This window comes from Python bivittatus, unplaced genomic scaffold (genome assembly GCF_059951505.1).
Source record: "Python bivittatus isolate LINGU-HERP-01145 unplaced genomic scaffold, Pbiv_v1 ctg000800_np1212, whole genome shotgun sequence".
In the NCBI taxonomy this organism is placed as follows: domain Eukaryota; kingdom Metazoa; phylum Chordata; class Lepidosauria; order Squamata; family Pythonidae; genus Python; species Python bivittatus.
Genome location: NW_028277105.1, coordinates 1,018,605 through 1,034,753, shown reverse-complemented (window position 1 = coordinate 1,034,753; position 16,149 = coordinate 1,018,605). Strand labels below are relative to the sequence as shown.

At 42.9% G+C, this 16,149-nt stretch overlaps 1 protein-coding gene across 8 annotated transcripts; it reads left to right on the top strand.

Annotated features, from left to right (window-relative positions):
* Positions 1-2,156: 2,156 nt before the first annotated feature.
* LOC103060464 (uncharacterized) lies at positions 2,157-11,436 on the top strand. Of its 8 annotated transcripts, none has more exons than XM_025170534.2 (5): positions 2,157-2,274; positions 4,809-4,855; positions 5,675-5,798; positions 7,485-7,586; positions 8,633-11,436. In XM_025170534.2, exons 3-5 carry the CDS (start codon positions 5,675-5,677, stop codon positions 10,150-10,152), a joined length of 1,746 nt encoding a protein of 581 aa, XP_025026302.2. In that variant the 5' UTR covers positions 2,157-2,274; positions 4,809-4,855; the 3' UTR covers positions 10,153-11,436. The 8 variants fall into 8 exon arrangements, with proteins under 8 accessions (XP_025026302.2, XP_007434323.2, XP_025026303.2 ...); XM_007434261.4 differs by having other exon boundaries at positions 5,672-5,798; XM_025170535.2 differs by having other exon boundaries at positions 4,809-4,952; positions 5,672-5,798.
* Positions 11,437-16,149: the final 4,713 nt, after the last annotated feature.

Genomic DNA, 16,149 nt, shown 5'->3' with positions numbered 1-16,149 from the left:
GCCAGCATGGCTGGCTGGGGAATTCTGGGAGTTGAAGTCCATACATCTTCAAGTCACCAAGGTTGAGGAACCCTGGCCTAACCCAACCTTGGGTGTTCGTTGGCGCTGTCATCTTAAAGCTATATTGAGCAATGTGCACTGCCTTGCAACAAAAGGCTTACCCAGGTTAATTTAACAATGGCTTATTCAATTCACCCAATGTTTGAGTTGATACTGAGGTCTTCTTCCCCCCCCCAAAAAAAAATCTTGTGAAAAAGCTCCTGTTTAAGTGAAGTGACTTCTCAAGCTTTCCAATGTTGCCATGAGCAATTCTTTCAACCGAACACTTAATTATTCATTTTTTTCTGCTTAATATTTTATCAGTCAGGATCCTTTAATCAATATGGCATCAATAGATGGCTTTTTTGCCTTATACGGTTTATACTGTATTTCTGTTTGCCACGTTTTTGCTACTGTAGCTTTAAGAAGAAAACCCTCTTCTCATTGTTATTCAAGGCCATCTGGGGCTTTAGAAAAGGACAGGCCCACCTTTGTATTTTCTTTCTTGTTCTGCTAACCTTGAATTTCCCTCCCAGCTTTTCCAGGGTTATTCCAGTGCCTCCATAACTGGATTTTCCCCTCCCACCTGAGAGGAGGTCTCTCAGAATCAATGTATCTTAGTCCTGCCTCTGATGGCTGTTAATAGCTTTATCTCCTGATCCCTAAAGCACATCAGGACATTCCCTCTGTCATTGTTTCTATGATTTCCTTTCCTTTCTCCTATTATCTTGAAAGTTTACCGTCTACAAGACATATGTAAAAATCTGTACCAAAATACAGTGGGGTATCCAAATAAAAGGAGAAAGATCTCCCCAATCCAGAATTTAAAATCAAATGTAATTGCCTTTTGCCCTGTATGCAAATGCTGCTAATTTCCTTAACAGAAAGGGCAGGCCCTTCCTTTTGTAAATTTCCTCTTTTCCTACAGATACTTTCTTAAGGTTTCTGAGGCACAACAGCTATTCCACAAAGCTGGCATTAGATTAATTTCACTCACCTATTTGCTGGATACTTTCTGACCGCATAAAGGACATTTTCCCACTTTCGCTTATCAAACCTTATATTCTATTTGCTCAATAGAAAGTTGCTATTTGCAGATTTAGGGTTTTTCGTAAGAGTGGAAGCCAAAGTCTAAGGTCCAGCCAATAAGCAATACGCATGTGCGAGAGGGTTATTGATGACAGTGAACAATAGCATAATGATTTATTATCAAAAAAATATTTAGGCAGAAGTGGTGAACGCCTTTTTCGGAAAATCCCTTGGTTCTTGTGCATTACACTTCTTTGCGAGATGTCAGGAGTGTTTCACTACCGTAGTGCTAATCGGTATTACTGTAGTGGGATTCTTCACAATGTTATAATTATTCTGTTCTTACAACAAATGTGTGCCTGTATAAACAGCGTGATTATTTTACCAGTAAGGAACATTGGATTATATCTTATTACGATACACATTGTTGATTATTATGCCTTAGCCGATGTACGATGTAAAGATTATTTCATCAGTTAACACAACTGTAATATAATCTGACTTCAGTACCACTACACAGCTGGTGGTGGTTGTGTTATTATTATTGTTGGCCGCACAGTCAGCCAGATGTTTAGACTGGCTTTGGCATTTTTGTCCACCTATCGAGTCCTTCCCAAGGTCCTGAGATAGGCAGATGTTGTTGTTTTAATAATATTAAAGGTACCGTTGCGGAATAGAAGGAGTTCCAAGAAATGCTGCCTTTTGCAATGGACTGAGGGTGATTTTGTCAACGCTGATGGTCTTCAAGTGGCGCTCCAGGTGTTTTGGGATTGCACCCAAGGCACCTATTACTATTGGTACTCTCTTTGCTTTCTGTTGCCATAATCGTTCCATTTCTAGGTCTTTGTATCTTGTGATATTCTCCAGTTCTTTCTCTTCTATTCTGCTGTACTGTTTTATTATTATTATTGTTATTATTATTATTATTGCCACTTCTCCCATTCAGCACCATTCTTTTTTTTTTTTTAAATCAATGTACTTATTTTATTGATTTAATTTCACGACTTTCCTATCAACTCCACCTCTGTGTTTCACTTTGGAATCCGACGCGTCCTCCGACGTTCGGCCCCCCATTCCACAAGAACAATAGAGACCACGCCGGTAGAGCGTCCCCGCGTGGCCGCTCTGCTATGCGTGCTTTGTGGAAGGAAGTAGCCGCGGGAAGAACGGAGGTCCTCGTGGCTTGGGTCGCGCTTCCGGACAGAGGTAGGTTGGGTCTTCTCCTCCCCTATCATCCCTCGCTCCCGCGGCAGTTGGGCAGCCATAAGGGATAGGAAACCGAGGGCGGGCCAAGATGGTCGAGGCAGACCCTTTCGGGCTGGTTCTGACCCAATATGAGCCCTGGGGAGCCCGGGAGGCGTCTTTAGGTTGCCTCCCCCCACCTCATATGGGAGCGCAGGGCGCCATTCGTGCAGCGGCTGTGGGAGGGTCGCTGGGGCAGAGGCGTCCTCAGTCAGGCCAAAGGGGAAGAGGGAGGGAGGCTCATTAGGAGCCCTGAAGGAGCAGCTGGTTGCTGCAACCAGGAGGAGAGAGGGATCTGGTGGAGGCAGCAAGGGCTGAGAACGGGGGAGGAGAAGGAGCTTGGCCAGGAGAAAGCTCTGCTGTGGCCTCAAATAATAATAATAATAATAATAATAATTATTATTATTATTATTATTATTATTATTGCCACTTCTCCCATTCAGCACCATTCAGTTAAAAAAAATTAAAAATCAGTGTATTTTATTGATTTAATGCATAATATGCGTAACTTAGTTGCTCGAGCAAGGCCATGCCCGGGTCCCGTTCTCCCCAAACTTTAGCGGCTTTACTCCCAGGATTCAAGCCTAATTCATGAGACTGTGTGCCATGTGCTCCTCTTGGATGCAGGCAAGTTACTTCTGATCCCTTTGGGAAAGGAGCATGTATTCCACAAACTCTGCCTGGAGTAGTTGATTTCGTGTCTGGCATTTTTGGATGTGATGTAGGTAGCTCTAGGAAGTTTTGGACCTCTTGGGCAGCAGAGACAACATCTTCACAATATAGTAATTGGAGGCTTGAGTTATAAAACCTAACACCCAAGTGAGTCCACAGTTGTACAGTAATCCTGCCTCCCACATGTTCTTGTTTATCAGCGTATAGTGTTTCTTATGTTTATTCAAGAGCCATTTTTATATCATAGAATAATTTAACCAGTGTGGCAAATGGCCAGGAACATGGCATGAGACATCAGCCTCTCCTCATAAGCTATACTGTATACAAGCAAGCATTTCCCACTGTATTTATTTGTTCGATTTATAGCCTGCATCTGTAGAGGAATGCAAAGCAGCATACTTAACTTCTCCGGTTTTTCCTCACAATGACAGTGCTGTTGGGCTAAGAGAGAGGCACTGGCCCAAAGTACCCTATCAGTCTCCATAGCTGATGGCAGGCTGGAACCTGGGACTTCTCACTCTGAGTCCAACACCTTCACTACTACACCACTCTGGAGTCTTGTCATTTAAGCAGAGGATTTCTCACTTCAAAATGGTGGGAAGCTATGCTGTACTTTTTTTCAGCAGTCATGGTCAGAGGTCTCCAATCAGAGCCTGTGGGTCCAGAGTCAGAACTTTGGGCCGCAGGTTGCCCACCACTGATCTACAGAAGGAGGGCCTGTACCTGAGGTGATTGGTGGCACTATTAATATGATGTAGTATTTAAAGTGCTGCCCTAGCAGCAGGGTGATTTCCTTGGGCATGGAAGCTGACTCGGTGATGTTGGGCCAGTCGTTCAGTCCCAAAAACAGAATCAAGATCTGTGACAAGCCTGCTGTTGAACAAATCCTTTGTCACATCGTGTATTGATGGCTTTACCTTGTCAACTAGGCAAACACACTGTAAATAAAGTGGACTCTGCAATTAAGGAGAAGTGCTAGGAAGAAAAATAAGTGTGCGTGTGTGTACAGAGAGAGAGAGGGACGATGTGCATGTATGTATATACACACACATGCACGTGCACACAGACACTTATTTTTCTTATATGTGTGTGTGCTTGCATGCGTGTGCACACATACATACACACATAGATACACGCACACTTATTTTTCTTCCTAGTGTTTTGTTCTGCTTAATTGCAGGGTTCACTTAGAACATTGAGTTACACATGTAAGATAATTTTCTGTCTGTTCCAGCTTTGATGGCTTCGGTTTCAATATATTCATTATACTAATAGGAAATCTCATGCATGGATAATCCCAGTGAGGTTTTGTATAATCATTTAAAATACAAATTTTGGAAAACAGGCTGACAGAGGAAAGAGAAAGTAACAAGGGTCTCCATAGGAGTGTCAAAAAAGTCAAGATGGCCACAGCCATAGATCCAAGCCCCACCCATTTGTGTGTACCACAACACACAAAAGGGTGGGGCTTGGATCACACAGATGTGGCCACTGTCGTAACATTTTTGACCCCTTCCCTACAAACACCCCTGGAAAGCGATCTGCTTTGTATGCTGCAAGCCCTGTCTTTACAGACCTTTAAGAAGCCAGGACTGCTTGGCCAAATCCTTCCATTTTTAATTAAAGGAAGCACTAAAGAAAATGTCAGGTGAGATAGGAACTTGGTGGGGGGCCATGAAGCTGTATCAGCAGTCCTATGCATAACTTAGTTCCATGTTCAAAAACTATGGTTTAAACATACCATGGCTTAGCATGCTTAGTAAACTTTATCACAGTGAGCTAAATTTAGAGGCTGGAATGTCTTACCCTTTTTTATTCTTTCGCAGGTTGTAAAAGAGTGTAAAGACGAAGGGCTACAGCGGAGCCAAAACAGGTGGGAACATTATTTAGAGAGTTTGCTGATGACTCTTGGAGCAAGCTGATAAGTGAAATGGAGTGAATCACCTTCTCTCTTTCAGGATGACTCAAAAGTAAGAGAACAGCCTAGCTGGTCTCTAGACTGAGAACAGTTTCTCAAGCTCAGACAGGCATTTGATACCACCCTTTTCAGGGACTATACCACCACAAATGCCCTTGAGAGAGAAACAGTTACATTATTTTTTTAAAGGTATTTCAGATTTTATTCCTTCACTTCTTAATTTCTATTCAGGTAATCCTCATTGAACAACTACTGGTTCAGCAATTGTTCATAGTTATGACACTACTGAACAAGAGCAACTTACAATGGGTCCTTGTAGTTGTGGCCGTTGCAGTGTCCCCCCTGGTCACGTGATCGTGATTTGGGCACTTGGCAACCGGCTCGCAATTATGATGTGATAGCATCCCATGGTCACATGATTGCCATTTGAGACTTTCATTGCTGGCTTCTGACAAGCAGGGTCAATGGGGAAGCCAGCAAGAGGTCACAAATGAAGAACACGTGACCATGAAATGTTGCGCTGCGTGGGGCAACTGAAACTGCCACAAGTGCCGTCATAAGTTGGCACAGTCACGTGACTTGTGCTTTACAACTGCGTCACTTAGTGACAGAGTTGCTGGTCCCAATTACCATCATTAAGGGAGGATTACATGTACTCCTTTTATTCTCACAAGAACTACTGGAGTACATAGTTAAAAATGTAATGAAAAATTTAAAAGGGTTGAAAATAGAAGTGATAAAACATAAGCTGAAATTTGCTTCCTTGTTCAGAAGATGGTGAGCTTTGAGGATGTGGCCGTGCATTTCACAGAAGCAGAATGGGCTTTGTTGGGCCCAAAAGCAAGGGAGGTGTACAAGGACGTCATGTTGAAGACCTATGAGAATATGGCCTCCATGGGTAAGTAGCACTTTCTCTGTTTCTCCCTCAACCACTAGAAAGGGCTCAACCATTGAGATTAACCTGGGGAGGTTCTGGATTGATGAAAGAAGTATTGCTTAAAATGATATGGGATGTGTGTAAGAACCGCGGTACTCAGTTCCCAATGAAAGCAACTCTCATTGAAACCAATGGAGGTTCGAAGGAAAGTTCATTTATTGGGAAGTAGTGAACAGCTCTAGAGCATAGCTGGAACTGAGTCCCGCGCGCACCAAAACTTAGTTTTACCTCACCCCCATTTCACTCCCCCTTGAAATCTCTCTTGCGCATGTCGAAGACGTCCTCAGGTTCTCGTGTTATACGGCCTTGGGCATTCCTGAGAGTGAGATAACAGCCCAACTGCGCCTAGCAATTAACATTCCCATCCTCCCCCTGCTTTCTCCCTCTCTCTGAAATGGCAGAAACGAAGCAAGCGAACTAGCAGTGTGAGTGATTGATTGCAAGGATTCTGACAATGTGCTTCCATCCAATGTGTTGATGGTGGCCAATTTTTATTGCTTTAAAAGGCGACTAAAAGATGCACAGATAGTATCAGGTTTTCCAGTCTTGAGGGCCGTTTGCAGTCTCTGGAATCACAAGCGGTAGGTTTTAAATGCCAACTTCGTATGTGCAGGAGAACTTCCCAAATTACAGGTACTCCTCACTTACCAATAGGGACTGGCAAGTCTGTCACTAAGTGGTGCGGTCGTTAAGCATGATGTCACATGAGCGTGCCGACTTACAATGTCAGTTCTGGTTGCAGTCATTAAGCGAATCACTGCGAGTCATTAAGTGTGACATCACGTGATCACGACTTGTGACCTCCTGCCAGCTTCCCTATTGATTTTGCTTGTCAGAAGCCGGCTGTGATGGTCGCAAATGATGATTATATGACTGTGGGATGCTGCGACTGTCATCAATGTGAGCCAGTTGCCAGTTGCCCGAATCACGATCACATGACTACAGGGAAGTTGCAATGGGTGCAACAGGAAGCAGTCGTAAATCTCGTTTTTCAGCACTGTCATACCTTTGAACGGTTGCTGAGTGAGTGGTTGGTAAGTGAGGACCACTGTATTTTTCTTTCCATTTAGGATGGCTGAAGGAAGAACAGATTGAAGGAACTAAGCATGTTTAACCTAGAAAAGAGTTGGGAGGGTGTGTCATCAAATTGTTCAAAAAACTGTCATATAACCCGGAGTGAAAACTAGTTTTCTCTGTCCCTGAAATCAGGTAAAGTCTAAGAAAATTAAGTCAGATGAGGCAAAATTTCAGATCAGTCTGAGGAGGGTCATGCTGCTGCTAAGAGCAGTTTGAGGGTGGAATCAATGTCCTAGAGAAGTGGCTTGCCTTTGCTGGAAGTCTTCAGACCTGGTAACCAGCTGGGAATTGTGCAGCTTCCCACACTGAGTACAAGTTGAGAAGCGGGGTCTTGTGGGCTTCTTCCCAATTTGTAATTTAGAGCTCTGATTGGCTGTGTCCAGATGAGGTTCCCAGGACTGTGCTTTGTAGCTGAGATGGGACCCTTCTTGCCCCTCCAAAAGATCTCAATTTTTTGGAGTTGGATTAGTATTACCAAAGTTTTTCTTCCAAGGATACAAAGAAAGGGGAGCACGTTCCTTCTCATCTTGTTTCCTTCCTTCCTCTGTCCTTCCCTCCCTCTCCAAACAGGACTTTCTTTTTCAAAGCCAGATCTAATCTCCTGTTTAGAACAAGGGGAAATCCTGTGGGAATCTGATCAGCAGAGAGAGATCCCTTCTGGACCCTGCTCAGGTGAGGCGTTTTGATCCAATAATTTGACAGGTTTTCAATAAGAAGAGAGAGGGTCAAGAAGGAATGGGTATTGAATCAATGTTAACTGAATAAAAAAGCAAGAACAGGCAGTCCTTGAGTTAGGACCATTCGTTCAGCGACCATTCAAAATTATGTTGGCACTGAACGAGGGGGGCTTAAAACCAGTCTATGAAGTTGCCGCTGTCACAGTGTTCCCGTGGTCACGTGATCACCATTTACAACCTTCCTTGCCACCTTCCCACAAGCAAAGTCCATAAGGAAGCCAACAGGAAGGTTGCAAATCGCTCCTGTTAAGTCACTCCCACTGCCTTTTCTCCTGAGAAGCCCCACTATGGAGTATGAAATCCCAGGGATCTCGTACTCCGTAGCAGCACTCCGTAGTGCACATCCGCTTGCAGCAACCCCCCACCCGCCTGCGCTCCCTAATGCCTGCCTGCAGCACCCCTATCCAGCACCCATGCGCCCTCCATGCTCCTTTCCTGGGACTCCCGCCCCTTCCTGCTTAATGACCCACATGATGCTGGGGTTACAACGGCAACTGGGACTACCAGGGTTGCCATTGCTAAGTGATTGGTCATGTGACATTACACTTTATGACTGCATTGCTTAGTGACAGAAATTCCGGTCCCAATTTCCGTTGTAACCCAAGGACTACTTATAACCAGTTTGAAAGAGTTATGTGGAGTTGCTTTGGTTATAGAGAGAGAATGAATGGGGATTGAATTACAAAACAAATATATAATAGAGAGGAAGGGAAGATATGTTTGATGGAGTTGATGAGGTCTTCAGAAAGAAGGGAGCGATGTTTTTTTGTGTCTTAAACAATGTGTGAATTTATGAACGGATGTGTAGAAGCAAGGATGTTTTACAAAGATAGAAAATATGGAAAGATATCATGAAAGGTTGTTTAAATTAGAATTAGCTTTTATGCTTTCTTCTTAACTCAGTTATAATTTTAATTCTTTCTTGAAGTTGCTGCAAAGGAGGTTATGCTGTTATGTCCCACTTCTCTTCTATTCCAACAGGACCTGAGCAAGGGAGTGAGAATGAAGAGATGTCCATTCAGGCATTGGAGAAACAGAAGGCAATGAGGTTGCAGACTCCTTTGACTTGCAAGGAAAATGGGGAGAGCACAGAGATTAGGCCAGGAGCCAGGAGGCAGCAAAGAAAACATCTTAGGAAGCAAAAGGCCAAAGCCATTCCTAGCAAGAAAAGTCGAGTCCAGAGGAACTGTCTCAGGAATAAGAGTCCAAAGAACAGCTCGGCTTCCAAAGTGCCTAACAGAAGGAGATCAGAAAAATGTTCAATCTGTGGCAAAACCTTCTGCAATAACACTTACCTGGTCATTCATAAGCGCTGCCATACAGGAGAGAAGCCTTATAGATGCTCCGAGTGTGGGAAGAGTTTCAGTTCCACATCAAACCTTCTTTCTCATGGGAAAATCCACAGTGGAGAGAGACCCTATCAATGCTCAGATTGTGGGAAATGTTTTGTATGGAACCGAGACCTTCAAAAACACCAAACCGTCCACACCGGGGAGAAACCCCATGCATGTTCCTCCTGTGGAAAGAAGTTCAGGAGCAAAGCACATGTGGTTAGACATGAAATAATCCACCAAGACGAGAGGCCTTTCACGTGCTCAGAATGTGGAAAAGGATTCCGATACAAAGAGCATCTCGCTCTTCACAAGAGGATTCATACAGGAGAGAAACCCTACAAATGCTCAGACTGTGGGAGGAGTTTCAGTTGTGGAGGGAATTTTCGCAGACACAAGAAAACTCATGGAGGAGAGAAATTGCATACGTGTTCAGATTGTGGGAAAAGTTTCAGAAATAATTCAGACCTGAAATTACACAGAAGAATCCATACTGGTGAGAAACCTCATCGCTGTTCATTCTGCAATAAAAATTTTCGCTGCAGCTCAACCCTTGTAAAACATAAGAGAACCCACAGTGAAGAAAAACCATATAAATGCCCAGAATGTGGCAAATGTTTAAGTCAAAAAACTTGCCTTGCTTCTCATATGAAACTGCATAAACACCAGTGTTCAGATTGTGGGAAAATGTTCAGCCAACTTGCACGCCTCCAGCTGCATAAAAGGAAACATACAGGTGAAAAACCATTTGAATGCGTGCATTGTTTAAAAAGTTTTGATTGCAGGTCTTCACTGATGATTCATGAGAGAATCCATACAGGAGAAAGACCCTATGTATGCTTAGTGTGTGGGAAACGCTTCGTACAGAAATCCAAACTGGTTCGTCATGAGAGAATCCACACGGGGGAGAAACCATTTCAGTGTTGGGCTTGTGGGAAAAGGTTTAACAACAGCTGTGGTCTTACGGCGCACAGAAAAATTCATGAGCGAGAGAAACTGTTTCGCTGTTCAAATTGCAGGAGAAGTTTTGTGCGGAGGTCTGACCTCCTTAAACACAAGAGAACCCACGAAGAGGGGAAATCATTTAAATGTATGGACTGTGGGAAGACCTTCATTCAAAAAACACAGCTAACTAAACATTGTAAAACCCATACACAAAAGGTTGTCTAAGAGCAAGGGCAATATAATACCTGAGCTTTCCAGTTCTTTGGAGACAAGTGGGACTAATTGAACAAAGGGAAATTAACCTGTTTATTGCATTTATGCAGTTAATTTCACCTGGTATCCTACATCTATAGCCTAAACCCACTCCTCAACCTTCTACCATCTTCCCTTCTTGCCAAGTGGTGCTCAGCTGTCTCTAGAAGGGGGCAAGTCTCCCCCCCGCCACATACTGTCTTTCAGGAGAATAAAAGTAAGCAATATATAATGAAGTAATTTCTGTTTTAAAATATATGCAATAAAATAATTGCTGCTTGTACAGCTTTGAAGTGTGTGACGAGACGTATCAGCTCTTCCTCCTTTGGAGAAGAAAAGAGTTAAAATCAAACTTTGCAAGAGGTAAAGAAAATAACATTTTATTCACTGTAAATTTCAGTCAGTTAATGCTGAGGCTGTGGGGAAATGCTCAATCCCACTGGTTTTTCGCCCTCAGTCCAGCAGCATTTCTACTGTGATGGGAAAACTCAGCTAGGAACACACCAACAATTGGGGAAGATCACATAGTTGTTTTATTAAAGCTAGAAAGCTACGGTGAGTTGCAGGTCTCCTGCGAAGAATGAAAAGTGCCAGAGCGTGTTCAATCAAATTGTGGTTGTGGGGTTACAGAGAATGACAAGGGTACATCTGATTTTTTTTTTTTTTTGCGATTGATAAAGGGTACAGATAGGGGCCTACCTATGTGCAGAAGGAGAACACTTTGTAATGCAGTGTGTTTAGCCTTTGAAAAAGCGTGAATGCCAGTTTGATGAACAAGAATTAAGACACCCCCCAAAGTATTAACACTCCTCATAAGCTTGCCTACAGAAATAATAGAGATGGTTTTAATAGAAATTAGAAGCATAGAGGCTTTCCAGAGTGTTGCAAAACTAAGCTTGCTAAAGGTAACCCCAAATGTATCATGGGACAAGGCGAACAGCAGGAAACAAGAAACCGGCACTGTGGTTAGAAACGATGCTGGAAGAGAACAGTTATTACAATATGGTATATGCAGATTAGCTTGGGCATTAGAAGTGTTTATGTAACCCTAAATGTGTTAAATGTTGCTGACCATTGCAAGATACTGTATAAGAAATAGCAGAAACTTCAGTTAGAGATCCCCATAAAGGGTGACCACAAGGAGTTAGGTTTGTGGTAAATGTGCTATAAAGACCACCGAACAACGAAGTGGATACACGAGCTTTGAGAGAGATCTCCTTGCGTCTTTTCTCTGAGCAGAATAAAGTTTTGCTTCCATCTCCACCTCGGTGTGTTCTTTTGGGCATTTGGCACACTGGACTGAACCCAGACTTGGGCTGGGACAACATGTTGACCTGATTGTTGTTCTAACAGTTTGCACATGCATCTCCCTTTGAAGGGTAGAGTTGTAAACATACCCATAGTCAGTATCCTTGAGAAAGTTTTGATTTATGAGTCATACGGTGTGTGAGTCAAAGGTCATCCATTGGGGTAACAAAGGTTAACGAAGAAAGTAGTTGTGGCATGTTTATGGAGAAGTTAGTTTAGCAACTAAGGCTATTGTGGCTCGACACATTAACTTTGACATCAGCCAAGCAAGAAACAGCATATTCAGGGCTCATTGATGATCTAGATGTGAGCACATAGGAGGCATATAAAACAATAACAATTCTATTCATACTAGAATTAAAAGAACACAGCATTTTTCCCCTGCAGGAGACCAATGGGTTGGGGGGACTCTACTTGTGTGCCAAACCCTGGGAATATGAGCTGGTAGGGGGGACTACCTCACAACAGCTGTCTTAAACAATAATCCTGTAGCTACCTACTAGATAGTAAGCCTGATAGAATTTAATGGGATTTACTTTTGAGTAAACATTAAAGCATTGAGGGTTTTATTTGTTCCATGTTGGTGAGACTTTGAAAACATGTTTGAAAATATAACAACGTTAAATAATTGAATTTTTACATTTGCCCATGTGGCCTAATAGATTTGTATACTATATTGTTTCTTATGCCAGAAAACTAGAATTTTCTGGAATTGGTGGTAGACATGTAGAAAATCAATGAAAAAAAACCACTGCATCTATGTTGAAAAGAAGAGCTAATTTAAAAAAAACTGAATGTAAGGTTATTCTTTTTCCTTCAAAATCATCATAGCTGTCCATGGGATGGGGGAGGGGGAATATACAAAATCGATCTATACTGATACATGGATTTTACCTCTGTTAGCCCAATGAATGCTGATGGATCTCATCAAGACCCAACTAGTTCAACTGTGTCATCTGGCAATGAATTACTACCTCTACTGGTATCTATTTCTTAAGAAGAATATAAGCCACGTTTTGCTGGATCCAACCTTGGTGACTAACCAGGTGTATTTGGGAAGCTCCTAAGCATGTAAAAGAGGGAATTGCAGCTGGTGGAATTTAAGAGATGGTGCCCGTGGTAGTAACAAGCCACCAAGACTATTGCGAACCCAACTTGATCCTCCTTGAATTGGACTTGACCACCATTGTCATCTTGATGTAGAGGCATCAGACCCAAAGACACACATCTATTAGTAGTAACCAACTGATCCTTTCAGATTCAGAGGTATAGTAATAATGCCATTAATGCCAGCGAGTGCATAGCCATAGTGGAGAAGAGTCCTGCTTGCAGGCTTCCTACAGTAGGGTGAAAACAAGATGGTAGACCAAATTCATCCTTGACTATTGATAGGCCTGCCCAAACGTTTTCTATGTTTCCTTACCAGCTCTTGCTGCTCCACCTTTTTACTACAGTGTGATCTGTTGCTATTAGCACTGGGGATCCCATAAATTTTCATGCTGCAGAAACTTCCAACAGTCTTATGCATTCCCATACGTAGGCCTCCCTTCATCCCTGTGACAGGAAGAAGAGATACCTCATTCCAAGGGAACACGGTATGATGACTACATCCTTGTGCTCAAAAATGTTCAACAGGAAAAATAAGAAAGATGAATTATTCATACATTCAAGACTGGGAAGATGAGAGAGAGAATTAGAACCACTTGTTAAAGCTAAGTATGAGAAACCACAGATTCCATCTATTTAAGTCGAATTTCATTCTTTTTCACTGGAGGACTGGACAACTGGGCATAGAAATTCAGAGGCCTAAATGTGCCCAAGAGCAGAAACCATGGCTGCCTGTCTTGGTAAGTACCTCAGCATTATTTTGTTTTTTTATTTGCAAACCCATCTTTTAGCGGCCTTTGAAAGTTCTCAGAAATTGTGGTTTCCTGCCACGTTGAACTGAAAAACACAGACATTGGAGAAGAAACCCTGATCTCAGCTTAACCCAATTGGGGGGGGGTGGGGGACCACCAACTCTATTGTGGAAAATTCAGCAGCACAGAGCCGAGGAGAAAGACCCATGTTGATTGCAATGATTGTTGGGTCCCAACTTTACAAGAAAGGGACACTGTTCGAATTTTATTTCTTACCTTATGGTTCATTTCTGAGCTGGAATGAAAGAGGCAACAGGCCACTGCGTGAAATTAAGTTCTTTATTCTTCACCCAAAAGCAAAAGTGATGACAGCAAGCTGTTAGGTGGGTGGCCACAGCTTAACCCCCTCCCCTCAGCACAATATAGACCAGTGTTTCTCAGCCGCAGCAGCTTTAAGATGTATGGACTTCAATTCCCAGAATTCCCCAGCCAGCATGCTGGCTGAGGGAATTCTGGGAGTTGAAGTCCACACGTCTTAAAGTAGCTGAGGTTGAGAAACACTGATATATACATTCCATTCAGCCCATTCTTTAGAATACCACTCAGTCACCCATTTCCTACCTTAATATCATTCCATATTAGGACCTTCCTTCCTTCCTTCCTTCCTTCCTTCCTTCCTTCCTTCCTTCCTTCCTTCCTTCCTTCCTAGGGCCCCTTGACCGTTAGCTAAACATATCTTCCCTAGGAAGAAACTATTCTTGGAATGTATCCCTTATCTTGTTTCTATGGGTGCAGCTTCTTATCTCTCAAGGTTAGTGAAAAAAGGCCTCCAAGCTTACAAACCTGAAGAAAAGAATAAAACAGGATTCAGAAATCCTTCATGGAAGTCTAAATGCTTCAATACTGAATATAAGAATACACACACACACACACACGCATATATGAAATATATTTGTGTTTATATAAAATCTTCTGTCACCCAAGCAATGGGAAAGCAAAGATTTTTACAGAAGTTGAGCGCTATGAAGTGGGAAATTGGAGGTTGGACCAGAAGACCCTGGTCCAACCTCCAATTTCCCTTCCAACCCTATGGTTCTATGAAATCCTCCAGACCGGATTGGCTGGCCAGTTTTGGGGAAGCTAGCCAGGTACTTGGGGTTCCTCCTATTGTTAGGCCAAACGGTCCTTTCAGGAGCCACAGCAGAGCTGGGGGAGCCCATTGTTGAGGAGATGGGATGTTGGGACAATGGGAGGCGTGTCCTCGATTGAGGATGGAATGTTGGGGTTTCTCACCTTGTTACTACAGTATGTTGCAATTCCCTTATTAGGGCTGCCCTGGGGCTGTGCTGTGAGCCAACCAACCTTCTATTCTTTGACTTAGATGGGACGGCAGGGGGCTTTGGGGGCAGGGAGGGTCAGTTTGGGTCTGATAGGATTAGGCAAAGAGAGGAGCTGGGTTTGACCCTGGTCACGTCCCAAAGACAGGGAGGAGAAAGAGCGCAGCCTCCATTTTCTTCCTTAGATCTATTTTCTCCACCTCTCCTTAAAAGAAACAAAATCCTGATTACTCTACATCCATATACATAATACACCTGTGTAGCAACTTTTAATTTAATTTAATTTAATTTAATTTAATTTAATTTAATTTAATTTAATTTATTTTATTTTATTTTATTTTATTTTATTTTATTTTATTTTATTTTATTTTATTTTATTTTATTATTTTATTTAACAAATCTATATGGCTGCCCAACTCACACACAGTGACTCCAGGCAGCTTACAGTGTAAAATCCCCAATACAAAAAAAAAAATAACTCCCATCTTGCAGAAGACCCTTGTATTTCAAGGAGTGTAATGACATATTTTAATTTTTCCTTCATATCAAGAAAATTCTAGAGTTCATTCTGAGTGAGGATGGTGTCTAACTTGCTTGTTTTTTCCCACTCCTGCTGATAGATAAAGATAAGGGAGAAACCTTAACACAGTTGGGAGGACCTCAACATTACTTTAGTTGGCACTGGCTTATCTGTACAGTTACCAGACTCTTGGTCTACATCCCAGTGCTGTCAACTTGCATGATGAACAGGCATACCATCTAGTTAAGGTCAGGTCATGCAGTCGGGGTATCCTGTAAACAAGGTCGTGAGGTTTTGGTACCAGGTGTAAAGTTCAACCTCTTGGCACATGATCTGGTGCAAGAAAAGGATAAAACCCCCTGGTATTGCCCCTTGAGTGTAGAGCTTTGACCCAGACCTGGTGCCCGGTGTTGTGTGAATTGGCCATCTTGGGGTCCCTCCACTTGTCGTCCCACTGGGGCTCCCAATAGCTGAATGGAGATTTGTTATCTTGTTTGGTAGGTTATGCTTTTGGGTTTCTGTTTAAATTTGCCTGCTAACGTTAACAATAAAGCTTAAGATCTCCTTACTTACTGGTGTGTTCATTGTCTCTGGGTCCTAAAAACAACAACAACAATTGCTTGGTCTCCCAATTGCACCCTTGTCCTGCTCGCTGCTGAGGGGTCAGAAGAAAGGGGTTAATCTCCCTCCCCCCGGCTCCTATGTGGAGCTAAGGCCATACCAACACCAGGTTGAAGAGAAATGAGCCTGACCACCCGGTGTTGGGGAAGCTGATGCGGGGGGCGGGGAGATAACATGCTGGAACGCTTGCAAGAGGGCCCACGACCTGGAAAACAGGATGTGTGAAATTTAGATATAGGCTTAGAGCAGCTTGTGCCATGCGGAAAGGAGAAGAATGTAGATAGTTACGACAGGGGGCTGTCCGTTAAACCGTTTAACCGCAGCC

What these genes read in the sequence shown, in the direction of transcription:
- LOC103060464 (XM_025170534.2), top strand. Translation starts at nt 5,675, where the DNA reads ATGGTGAGCTTTGAGGATGTGGCCGTGCATTTCACAGAAGCAGAATGG. An exon ending in TGAGAATATGGCCTCCATGG is followed by an intron (nt 5,799 to 7,484) that starts GTAAGTAGCACT and finishes CTCTCCAAACAG; the next exon opens with GACTTTCTTTTTCAAAGCCA. An exon ending in CCCTTCTGGACCCTGCTCAG is followed by an intron (nt 7,587 to 8,632) that starts GTGAGGCGTTTT and finishes CTATTCCAACAG; the next exon opens with GACCTGAGCAAGGGAGTGAG.